The following is a 12,349-nucleotide window of genomic DNA, read 5'->3' as shown; positions in this document are numbered from 1 at the left end:
GCTGATCCACATCACCCTAATTATACATTTTAACCGTTGGATCTTATATTAAATAGTCAGGATTTTAATAAGAATGACATATTTGATTTGATAGATGGGCTAGAAATAACATCACATAGGCCCGGTACCAATTAACATCGGATAGTTTGATTAAGAAAAAAAGAAACGGAACGGGTGCATGGTGTAGTACGTACTGCCGTAAATAGACCTTCCATTGACGTGATTTGTAATTGGAGCTACATGCTTAGGTGAATAACGTCTGACATGATTCCCAAGATAAACTTTCTGAAAACAATTTCGATAAATAGGTTTCTAAAAAATAAATTTACCAAATCTCAATAACAATTTGTGTTTAAACATTATGCTTGATCGATAAAAGCATACAACAAAAATTATAACAAAAACAAAATTTCGCACAAGTGAAAATAATATTTTTGGTGTAATAGATAATCAATCGTCAACAGAAATTCATTCGACGTGAGTTCTGTCAACCGTATATTTTTATGCGAAAGGCAAAAGTCATATTAAAGCAACCAACTCTTACGGTACTATGCTCAGTTAAACACAAAAAATACATGACTCAACGTTTTTTACGTGGTAGCCGGGAAGTTGCCGGTCTGAGACAGAAGATGCCCGCGATATTGATATGAGAAGCAGACCGTTGTAACTGGAGAAAGGCGACATCGAGGACTGGATACGATGGTAGATTTGGTCAAATAGATATGTCGAGGCCTAACCTTACTAGCTCTGCGCCGAAGCCGAAGTTGGTTGAACCTCTCTGATCAAAGAAAATGCACCAATACATGAAAAAGCATATGCAAAACACAAAGAAAAACCCAAATCAACTACTCCAGAAGACTCGCCGCTAACGAGATCGTCGCTGATGAGGTGGATCATAGTCGAGGAAACCTTATTCTTAAACCGCACGGCGCCACCATATCCATAGTAGTGTCGCAGCTGAGGAAGCAAACCTACCTCTAAGAACAACGCAGATCGGAGTCCCACGCCTACCATACCATCACTGTCGAGGAACCAAATCAAATGGCTATCTGGGGAGGAGGGGTCCGTCACAGTGCAGACGGCGAGCGGTGTGGCGAGAATGTTGTTTTGGAATAGATTTGGCTACGGTTTTGGAAAATAGAGACTTTTTTTTTATTTTGACGAGTTATGACACTCTTAGGCAAGATGTCATGTCAACGACGTATGAAGAAGAGTTTGCCACATTGCAAGCATAAGTCTACTACAAACGTGAACAATAGAACAACTGCTCCACATTCTTTGCGAGCTAAAATCACATAAAAATAAAATGTTGTTTCATCTCCAAAACATAACATGATATACCTCCATACTTATAGGTGTAGTCAGGTTGGTTAATTCTAACTTTGTAGATGTACTAGCGTTTATCTCATAATCTAAACTTTATTCGAATGTATTACTCCAATGTCTATACAAATAGGACACATTTTTTCTTTTTATGTAAAAACTGTAAGAGAAGCCCCTATAGCTGCAAGGAAAACCCCTGCATCATAATTATTAATTATGAGCAACAGAATTTAAACTCTGATGCGTGAAGTTATGCACCCACGATTTTACCACCAAACTAAGAGATGTTTCTCACAAACACAAACACAAACACACATGTCAGATTTTACAAACAACTAATTGCCCTATATCACACATGAATGACATACACCTATCATTTGTTAGAGTTTTTTAAAATAATATAACCATACGTATGTTTTCTAAAAATCTAAAAATTTATAAAAACAAATACACCTTGCTAGTTCAGTACTAGCAGCGTAGACCAAAAAACCAAACGGGCTGCTCTCCGGCACACGCCTACAGTACCACAAACTTAATCACGGAAACAGGGACGCAAATCGCCGCGTGTGCTTCGCAAGCACACGCGTGGCGTATGTCAGGCCTTGCAGAGCATGCCGATCTCGACGCGCTGCTGCAGCGGGACGCCGAGCACCGGCAGCGCGGAGCGGCACGCGCCATGGAGGAACTCGTAGAAGCCGAGCAGCACCCGGTCAAAGAACCCCGTGTCCTTGCCGATGTGGAACCTCATCTTGCCCCTGACGTGCACCACCCCGGCCGCCCTCGCCTCCTCCAGCCTCGCCACCTCCTCCTCCCCTTCCGTCTCCATGAGCTCCCTCAGCGCGCTCACCACTTGCCCCACAAGGTCGTCCTCCTCGAAATCGAGCCGGTCGGCGTAGCCGTACTGCATCGTGCACCCGTAGACCCCGCCGGCGAGCCGCCGGACGACGGCCACCCGGTCCTTGGCGTCCACCTTGGCCACCAGCAAGTACCGGAGCGTGAGGAACACGGTCACCCCGTGCAGCGACCGCACGTTCTTCACGTAGTGCGCGAGCACCGGGGTGAGCCAGTCCTGCTGCGTGGGCACGTTGCTGTAGAAGAAGCAGAGCCCCGGGACGCGGTGCACGCCGGGCAGGAGCTCGCCGAGCCGCTCCAGGGTCACCTTGTTCGCCATCTCGTACTCTGCTTTCCTCTGCCGCCCGTAGTACCATCCGAACATCACCACCGCCAGCACCACCGACACCGCGAACGGCAGCCACCCGCCCTTCAACACCTTGGTGCACACCGCGCTCACGTAGGCGCCCTCCATGGCCAGGAACGGCACGAAGTAGAGCGCCACCAGCGCCACGTGGGTGCCCCAGATGATGAGCATCACGAGCGTGAGCAGGACGGTGGTGATGAGCATGACCAGGATGACAACCACCCCGAAGGCGTTGCCGATGTCCTTGCCGTCGCCGAAGCCGATGACGACGCCGACGCAGAGCAGCATGAGCACCCAGTTGGCCTCCGGAGAGTACACCTCCCCTTCCTTGTCCCTCGACGTGTGCACCACCCTGACGCGCGGGAAGTAGTCCAGCGCCACCGACTGCTTCACCACGGAGAAGGTGGCTGAGATCAGCGACTGGCTCGCCACGATCGCCGCCAGCGTCGCCACGGCGAACATGGGCCAGTACACGGCCCGCGGCACGAACTTGTAGAACCCGTCGCCGAAGTCGTCCACGTTCTTGATCAGGTACGCCGTCTGCCCGGCGTAGGTCAGAACCAGGGACGGGTACACGCCGGAGAGGAACGCGATCTGGATCGACCTCTTGCTGAAGTGTCCGAGATCGGCGAACATGGCCTCGGCGCCCGTGATGCAGAGCACGGTGCCGCCCAGCAGCTGCCAGCCTCTCCTCTTGTTGGCCATGAAGAACATGACGACGTAGTGCGGCGAAGTGGCCTTGAAGACGCCCGGGTAGTAGCGCCAGACGCTGTACGCGCCGATGATCCGGGTGGTGAACGTCCATGCCGCCATGATCGGCGAGAACATGAAGCTCACTCTCGATGTGCCGTACTTCTGCAGCAAGAACAGCCCCACCAGGATCGCCGCGGACAGACCCTCCACGACAGCTGCGTGCACATCGTTAATTCCAGATCACACAAGATGAATCAAGTACTACCAAATTACTGTAAGTAATTAATCAACTACACTTGATCAGTTGGTTAATTACGTTTACTGACGGATGGGAAGGGGCCTCTCAGCCCATCTATCGCCGACAAGACTGAAATAGCGGGCGTCAGGATCCCATCCCCGATGAGCATGCACATGCCCAGAATGACCGTGAGCAGCAGCAGCCGCCTGGCGACGAGGCTGCCCTCGATGAATCTCCTCAGCCTGCTGGGCCGTCCGGCCACCACGCCGGCAGCAGGCCGGGCCGAGGCCGCCAGGCCCTCCGGCTCTTCGACGTAGATCTTCTTGGACGGGAGGACGCCGATGTTGGCGTGCTGGCAGAGCAGAGAGTACATGGCGAACGTGCCGCCTTCGCCGTGGTCGTCGGCGTTGAGAGCTATGCAGATGTACTTGACGACGCCGATCAGGGTCAGCGTCCAGAACATGATGCTGAATATCCCCAGGTAGTCCTGCTCCGTGGGGTTTCTCAGGTTCATGGAGGGGTAGACGTAGAGGGGCGAGGTGACGAGGCCGCCGAAGACGACGCCCAGAGTCTTGTAAGCTAGGACAAGATCTTGGTACACACCCTTCTTCTGCAGGAAGGACAGAATTATATTGGACCGACAGTTGAGTAACCATATGTGCATTTTTGTGGTTTTTTCTGCTTGTTTTTAAAAGGGAACGGACTTGCATTGTTGAATCGAAGTCGTTTCGCAGTTCTTACCCTTTTGTTACTTCCAGCTTCGACGTCCATGGAGGGTGTCGCCATCGGCAAGAGGCGGCAGCTAGCAGAGAGCGTTTGGAGGATGCTTGTGCTTGGTGACCCTTGCATTTTGGCACTTGGAGGCCTCGGTATTTAAAGCAGCGAGGCCGGGCAGATCGGCGACGAACCGTGGCCCGCGGCCCACTAGCAAGCGACATGATATGGAGTGGAGGGGAGCTTCGAAATTCTCAGATTCCTGCTGCCCCCGCGTTCTTGCCGTTCGTGACGACTGACGAGACATATCGATCCACGGCTTCCGGATCGACACATCATCATTTCAAGTATTACTTCCTCCATCCCATATTAAGTGACGAAATATTACATATATTTAGACGTTGATAAGTATAGATACATCCATATTTGAACGAATTTGAATAACTTAATATGGTACGAGTAGTATTATATCATTAATATTTCAATAACAATTCAATATCATCATCATTTAATTTCAATAATACATTGTTGCCGTTTCATCGACACATTAGCAGCATGTCCCATTGCATTCCTAGCAATGCTGGCAGAAGATGAACCATGGCCCGCGCAGCACTAGCAGTCGCGTCGGCATGAGAGAACCCTGAAATGGAGTCTCTGGATAGAGTGCACCGGAGACCTGATCAGGTCTTGGATTATCAGAACCATAATTGCTCGCTTTAGGCCCAATACGGCAGTACCATATGTGTCAGCGCACCGTTTGCTCGTCCCGGAATTGCAACACCAGCAGACAGTGTACATGTGCATGGACATAAACAATGGTTTTCCTTTGGGGATGGATAAAATTCGAACTTAGCATTGGTGCGGATGGTTTTGTTTAATGGTGGAATAAAGTGGCGAGACTAACAATCATCAGATACACAATATATTTAATAGACCATTTGAGCAGGAGAATAAATGCGATTTTGTTGTCCCTACTAAACCCTAGGTAACTTTTCATATGCTGCTGTATTTTAGTATATTTAATAGACCACGTTCGAGACAAATAAGAGAGTAAAATATCCCCCGACAAAAACCAACATACACCGGAAAAAGAAAGGGTTCCTGTCTTGTGTAATGAGTTTTAGGGCAACGAGGATGCATAATTGTCACTGTAATTTCTGAAAACTGTGGTACCAAATTGCATCATTGGAAAGGTACAGTGGTCCAAAGGCTGAAACACAATGGGGACCTTGTGTACACAGGGATTGAGTTCAGCACAAGCACGCACAATCGAAAAGCTCAAAAGCACCAATCTTTCAACTCTTCAAGCTCTCAATGAGTTCAGGATTTGATCAGGAAGACGACACATACAGATTCATGTCACCAAGGGTTGAGATGTCCTGGTCATCAACCTGCGTCACCAAGGGTTGGTGCAGGGCACATGGTTCCTGAAAGCACCAGTTTGGTGAACACATTGCCAGTATACTCAATTTAATCAATCAGATTAAATGTTACACAAGTGAACAATCCAATCTTTGAAGGAGGAACTAATCTCAGCAGTTCTACAAAACTGAAAAGCGCCAGTTTAATTAAAAAAGCTTACAGCAAAGGAAAAAATAACAATGATACATATTACAGGAGTAAACTCTATCTCTGACTTTAGCGAAGGACAATTGGGGAAAACATCATGAGATCATTGTTACACAAACACCACAACTACCTGGTGCTACAAATCTGTAATTCCTGTGATGATATGTCAGCATCAGTTTGCTTGAAAGAAAGGGCACCAGCTCCATGCATGTTGTTGCTATTATGTCATCTTTCTGAATTCACTTGCATGAAATGGCCTCCGTAATTCATATGGCTTCATAAATATCAATCTTGATGGCTGATGTACAGTGGTGATAGGCAGCTCATCGAAGGTTTGGAGAATGCCAAGGTTGGGCATTACACATTACAGCTTCAGTTTGTTCTCCATATCACGTTAGCTCTCTAATGCAGAAAGTTCGACCTCCTTAGTGCAAGGACGGTAGGCTGCGAAGGTGCTGTCATTTGCAAAAGAACCAGGATTGAAGCAAGTGATTCCTGTATATTTGAAGGCCTTCTGTTCACTTCTATCGCCCAATACTATCTGAAGAACATTTGGATATGGAAGAATCAGCAAGAGACCTCCCAAACTTTCGTAGATAGTAGTGTGGATTGGTGACAGTTATACAGTTATGACTTGTGCATAATCAACAAATAAATGAGCACAGAGTAAGATTCACCAAAACCACATCAGAAAACATTTTGAAGTGTGCATACACTATACTAAATGGCATACCGTGTGAGGAGTCGGGTACAGTCGAAGGCAATGATCAAAGTTCCATATGATAGGTTGAACCGTGAGAGGTAATGGACAAAGATGACTCTGATGGGTGATAGTTGCTACTAGCTGAAAGAAAAAAAGATCGGTTAATTTCTCAACAGTCAACGTGGCATATATTCTCATTGAGGTAATAATAATAGCTACTCACATGTTCAAAAGGATCACTTGTTTCTTCTGTTGTTGGTGGAATCAGACATGACCGCCGCATCCTGTAAAGTAGATCTTGTCGGAAAAACACAATTTCTTGCGTATAAAACCTCACCCTGGAAAACCAATCTTCTTATTGGAGATAGAATAAATAACAATTGACAAATCTGAATAATTCAATATGGATTGATGGCATAGTTTGGGATAGATGTTATTTGCATATCTATCACTATGTAGGCTCAATGGGTAATGAGTATGAAGCTTTTTCAAGACAGAACGGAAATGACAGTTCATCAGTGGGTAAGTGTGAAGATAAATCAGGCAACTTTGGAAAACGACAAATGAAGATAATGTGCGCTACAAAAGTTTAATGAGAGTGCATTATGATGTTGATGCCAACTAAATGACATGTTTTCACTTTCACCGTATGCACATCAGTAGACTAGAATGTGTGTGATGCTTAAGCCTATTTATGTACATATTGCGAATGTGCATCATGATATGATATTGTCTACAGATATCTCAGGAAAATGAAGATGGTAGCAGTCTGAATCGTCACAACTAAAGTACACCAATTACTACTCCAAATCATGTAGCTACTCTATGCTAAAATTGGACTAAGTCACAGTGAGAACAATTGGATGACAATCTCTCTGATTCCAAATGTACTCCCTCCGTCCGGTATTAATTGTCGCAACTTTGTCGAGATACGCATGTATCTACACACGTTTTAGTGTCTAGATACATGCGTATCTAGACAAAGTTGCGACACTTAAAACTGGAGGGTATGTCGTTTTAGAATCTGTGGCAGTCAAACATTTTTAGGTCTGACTATCAATATAGAAAAATACCACCAGCAGCATCAAATTGATATAAACATATTTTCATAATGTGCAATTATTATTTGAGAGTGAATTTTATGCATACAAGTGTGGGTGCTTGAGTTTAGGGGTTTGGCATTTTTGTTTCATAGAAGATAATACTCAAAAGTTCATAATTGTGCAATATGCTATAAAATGTGCTACGACAAAATTTCATGAGAAAATATAATCAAATACACCCTGCACAAAAAAGACAAATGATTCATCTTAATTCTTCATAGTGAAACACAACCACTCGTATCTTTTTGTACAGGACACATTTGATGATATGTTTGCATGATTTTTTGCAGGCACATATGTGATAACATGGTGCACGTCTCTGATTTTTTTTTTTTGAGAAATTTTCAAGATGCACAATTACGTAAACCATAAACTCAGTCTTGTATATACAACTTTTGATTCTACAACTGATTGTCTTATTTTTATATGAAGCAGCATATTTTCATAGAAACTAATGGTCAAAGATCACCGTGGAAACTGGCAATGGCAAAAACGACTTACAGTTGGAATCAAAGAGTAAAAAATAAAAGAGATCTAGCAGAATTTAGCTACTTAGATTTAAAATTTGAACCCCAGAAAGATATATCTGTGTTTGGCTCTTTCCATGGGTGCTTATAGCCATATCAGCAATTGGTTACATATGAAGTTTAGATGACAACAAGAGCCTGCTTTCATGACAAACCTGCAGGGGTTGCTTACGAATATAGCATTTGGGATATGCTTCTGAAGTTCCTCGATCAGATACTTCGGGAGTGCACACCTTGGGAGAGCTTTAGACGGTCCTGCAAATTTGTTACCATGTAAGATAAAGCACCATATTAATTGTAGGGGCATCTCTCATTCCAGCTATCAGGGAAACTAGATCTACAGTAATTAAGGTCTAAAAGCTCATTCCTAATCCTATCACAGAAACCGGTCCTTGGTTTAAAATAGCCAGGAAAAGTGGAAAACAAATAAAACACAAAATAATAGGCTATGTCAGATTTAATTCATTGGATGAATGAAATTGGATATCAGAGCAGCAAACCCTAAATGTGGATATCTAGTTACCTACAGTATCAGATAGTAACATATCATCGAGTTTTAGAGTACCTGCATCATCGGGTCCAGGAATGAATAGAAAACGACTATGTTCCTTTAGCCTAGTTCGGGCTGCAATCATCTCACCAAGCTTTCCAAACTGCAATCTACACAAAGTTGTCTTGGGTTAGAACGGTAAATGCAAAATACAACTTTTGACTGTATCTCATGGAAGACAAAACTAATACCTGAGTTCTTCAAATGAATTGAATGCCAGATTGCAAGGTCGAGAGCAGAAATTGCCCATTAAAACAAAGAGAGAAGGAACCACTTCAACACTGTCATAGCCATCAAGAACGACAGCTAACTTCTCCATAGTCTACTCTACGAGAAAACAAATAAGCATCCTGGAAGTAGGGCTAAATGATCAAAGTTATACACAAAAAAGTAACTATTCAAGAACATACCTCAGCACTGTCCAGCCAAACATCTGAAAGTATGACAAACATGTCGTTTACGGCCTTATTTTCTAGTGATGACAGTCTCAGCTGTTTAATACAAACATGACAAAGATCATCATAAAGATGTTTTCTACAAGACCTATTACCCAACATATAGAACAAAGCTACTGAACTTACTGTTTCTTCAGTTGGTATGACTCCTCCACCAAAGAAATCAAGCCCCATAAGCAGTGAAAGTGATGCTTCCCTATCCTCTAATGGAGGAAACCCACATGTATTGACCTGCACATGGTCGGAACTTAACTACCTTCAGGAGAATGATAAAGGAAAACATTGAGATTTGTTAAGTGGACTAGAATCACAGACCTGGAAGATGCCATTTGAAAGCAATTCCCCTTCTGCCACAATTACAGTGTTTTCAACAAAAAAACCCGAAGTGATTTTGTGTTCTATGTTAAGGAAAATGGTTCAAACAAAATGTTCATATGAAGTACGGACCACTGAAGCAAATAAGATTAGTATTCTATATTATCACTTGTAGAATAAGAGGAACCTTTTTCATAACCTGCATCAAGTGACTTAAAAAACTTCAAAATTGAGTAACACTTTCATTTAGCACAGCAGATACATGAATATCTAATTCTATAATATATATATTCAAATTAAGGTAACATGACAATGATTCTCAGGATATTGCATTTGATAAGTCAATTGGAACTGCTCCAGTAAGATCCTCCAAGTAGAACTGACGTTCCTCCAACTGCGATATGACCCCCATAATCCATCTCCGTCCAGTGCACCCAATTAAAGACTGTATAGAAGTTATCTACATGAAGGGGGCAAAACTTTATAAGTAATTCCATATACAAAAACTAAAATATATCAAGGAACAAAAGAGACTGCACCAAAGGTTCTTCAGGACAACTACAACGAACTGGGATCACACAAATCAATCCAGAATAGGATAAACTCATCACACATTAGGAGAAATACCTCACAACTATCCTTTTCAGTCATCACAGTCTCAAAGGCTGGCCTGGAGAAATATTTATCACGAGCGAGCCTCTGAAGAAGCACTTGATACCTATCCCTGTAAAGGGCAGCTTTATCGCTGGCTTCTCCATGAATTGCTAATCTGCCAGTGTGCCTATATAAACATCATAATTGAACATAAATCAACAAACAGAAGATCTGAAAGGTCATTCACCATCTCTGACTTCTCCGTGAAATAAGTGGTTAACGCATGAACAAATGCTGTTTTAGCAAGTCATGTGTTCTAGTCTAACATTAAAGGGGGGCCTATGTGACATACTACCGAATTATTGTATAGTACCTCCTAAAAAGAAAACGAGTTGAGTTTTAAAAATAGATTCAATCCTCATGTCCGAGCTAATGAATTGTCAAAACTATATTCAAGCACAATTTACTGAAAGGACAGAAGGTGTTTTGGAAACATTTTCCCTAAGCTAAGAAAGAAAGAGTTCTACCCTTGAAATTATGACCTGCATCCATTCTGCAAATTAGCAATATGTCATCAAGGTTCATTTAATTATTAGTACTAATATTTAGGCAAATCAGGCATTGAATTGACACCAGCTTCCGAAAGCATCCACCTGCGAGAACTCAATTTGGAAATATAGCAATATTCAAGAATGACTCAACAGCAAAACGACAAAATAAAAGAGGGAACAATCAACCCCCAGTGCCAATTCCCCAGATCTAAAAGGAAGTAGCGGCATGTACATACTCGTAGAACACTTTCTTGATTGGGTCGTACTGGAACCGCGGCACGACGAATGAGTCCACCACCCTCAGCGCCGAACGGGCGCTGGTGGCCGCCGGCGACGCCGCGTCGACCGCCTCCTCCGCCTCGACAAGCAGGGACACCACGCGCCGGACGGCGTCCCCGTCCAGTATAGACGATTTCACTGCGCGGACCCACAAACCAACAGCACAGGGTCACAACAAACCATAAAACGAAGCCGCATGAGAAGGAATTGGAGGCAGCGGCGTGTAGGGCTAGGGCAGAGCGAGTAGGTTACGCGGTTCCTTGTCGAGCTCGTCGAGGAGGAGATCGAGGGCGTCGTCCTCCGCGTCGGGGAAGCGGGCGAGGAAGGTGGCCGCCTCCTCGAGGGCGTCTACCTTGAGGGTGAAGCCCCTGAGCCGGAACTTGCGCTGGAGCTTCTTGCGCATGGCCGCCGACGGCGCCGCCATGGGAGAGGGGGAAAGAAGCAAAGTACGGGCTGGCTGTGGCGGGAAATGTAGGTTGGGGTTTGGGGAATGTGGCGGGATGTCACAAGATTGCAGCACCCTCTCCGGGCCTTCTGGGCCTATTTGGGCCGGCTATCCTGTAGGTTGCTTCGGCCTGTTTTCAACTCTTCGGAGCAACAATTTTTTTGTTGAGGAAATTAGTTACTGTACATGACACCGTTATTTCCAGCCTTTATCCAAATACAGAGCGTCTTTATACTTTCGTGTTATATTTGCTGTAGTAGAACACATCATATAATCCAAACGTAAAGTTTGACTTTCTCTCGTGAAATTACCGTCCTGAGTGCCTTATGGGTAATTTTCTCCCCCCTGATCTGTTTCCAATTAGACGTGAATTGATCGTACTATAGTCTCTAATTCTTGTCCCTATTGATTTGCATAGAATGGAAAATAGTTCAGCTACTGATACGCACCTTGGGGGAAGCGGATGGCCGTTCCAAGAAAAAATGTCAAACTTTTCATTTTAGTCAATGCATTGTGTCTTGACAACTGTGTCGCAAAATTGTAATGAAGAAACGACATGTTTCAACGGTGTGTATATGCAAATGCTGAAAATAATGATGTCCTGTACTCAATTTTCCATTCACCTTTTCTTTCAAGTGACGGCTTAAAGGGGATGGGGCTTTTCTGTATTTCAATCTTAAACCTAAAAACAGCGTTTTTCAGTAAATTAAATTTTTTTTAACAAAAACTACTTCTTCCATTTCATAATTCTTGTCTCAAATTTATCCAAAAATAGATGCATTTAATTCTAAAAAACGTCTAGATATATGTAATATTTCGAGGAAGTAGATACGAAAGCAGGACCTCAGAGACGACCTAAGCGACTGAAACAAGGAACAAGGCCCACAACTGAACACACTCCGAACAAGGTCCACAGCTGAACACACTCCGAACGAATGTCTTCGAACAAAATCTCCACCGAATCGCGCCATTCCGTGCCTCCGTTGATAATGACAGATATGGTGTGACACTTCTGGAAAAAGATATATGGAAGTTGGAACGCACTTCACGAAGCACCCCGGACCGATGGGTGTTTCCAGGTAAATCAAACCA

At 44.1% G+C, this 12,349-nt stretch overlaps 2 protein-coding genes across 3 annotated transcripts; both read right to left on the bottom strand.

The window, feature by feature from the left end:
* Positions 1-1,587: 1,587 nt before the first annotated feature.
* Positions 1,588-4,354, bottom strand: LOC100829309 (probable potassium transporter 4). Its single transcript, XM_003572231.4, has 3 exons — positions 4,194-4,354; positions 3,531-4,062; positions 1,588-3,429 (listed from the first exon to the last, which is right to left on the bottom strand). Exons 1-3 carry the CDS (start codon positions 4,299-4,301, stop codon positions 1,919-1,921), a joined length of 2,151 nt encoding a protein of 716 aa, XP_003572279.3. The 5' UTR covers positions 4,302-4,354; the 3' UTR covers positions 1,588-1,918.
* Positions 4,355-5,606: 1,252 nt separating this feature from the next.
* LOC100828214 (DNA polymerase epsilon subunit B) lies at positions 5,607-11,285 on the bottom strand. Of its 2 annotated transcripts, none has more exons than XM_003574555.4 (13): positions 11,065-11,285; positions 10,770-10,950; positions 10,016-10,169; positions 9,717-9,848; positions 9,389-9,466; positions 9,200-9,304; positions 9,029-9,109; positions 8,810-8,940; positions 8,634-8,728; positions 8,224-8,323; positions 6,662-6,776; positions 6,469-6,579; positions 5,607-6,276 (listed from the first exon to the last, which is right to left on the bottom strand). In XM_003574555.4, exons 1-13 carry the CDS (start codon positions 11,234-11,236, stop codon positions 6,130-6,132), a joined length of 1,602 nt encoding a protein of 533 aa, XP_003574603.1. In that variant the 5' UTR covers positions 11,237-11,285; the 3' UTR covers positions 5,607-6,129. The 2 variants fall into 2 exon arrangements, with proteins under 2 accessions (XP_003574603.1, XP_014755791.1); XM_014900305.2 differs by having other exon boundaries at positions 6,662-6,722.
* Positions 11,286-12,349: the final 1,064 nt, after the last annotated feature.

Source organism: Brachypodium distachyon, chromosome 3, assembly GCF_000005505.3.
Source record: "Brachypodium distachyon strain Bd21 chromosome 3, Brachypodium_distachyon_v3.0, whole genome shotgun sequence".
Classification (NCBI taxonomy): Eukaryota; Viridiplantae; Streptophyta; class Magnoliopsida; order Poales; family Poaceae; genus Brachypodium; species Brachypodium distachyon.
The sequence above is the reverse complement of the archived record's forward strand: the minus strand, read 5'-3'. Positions and strand labels throughout refer to the sequence as shown.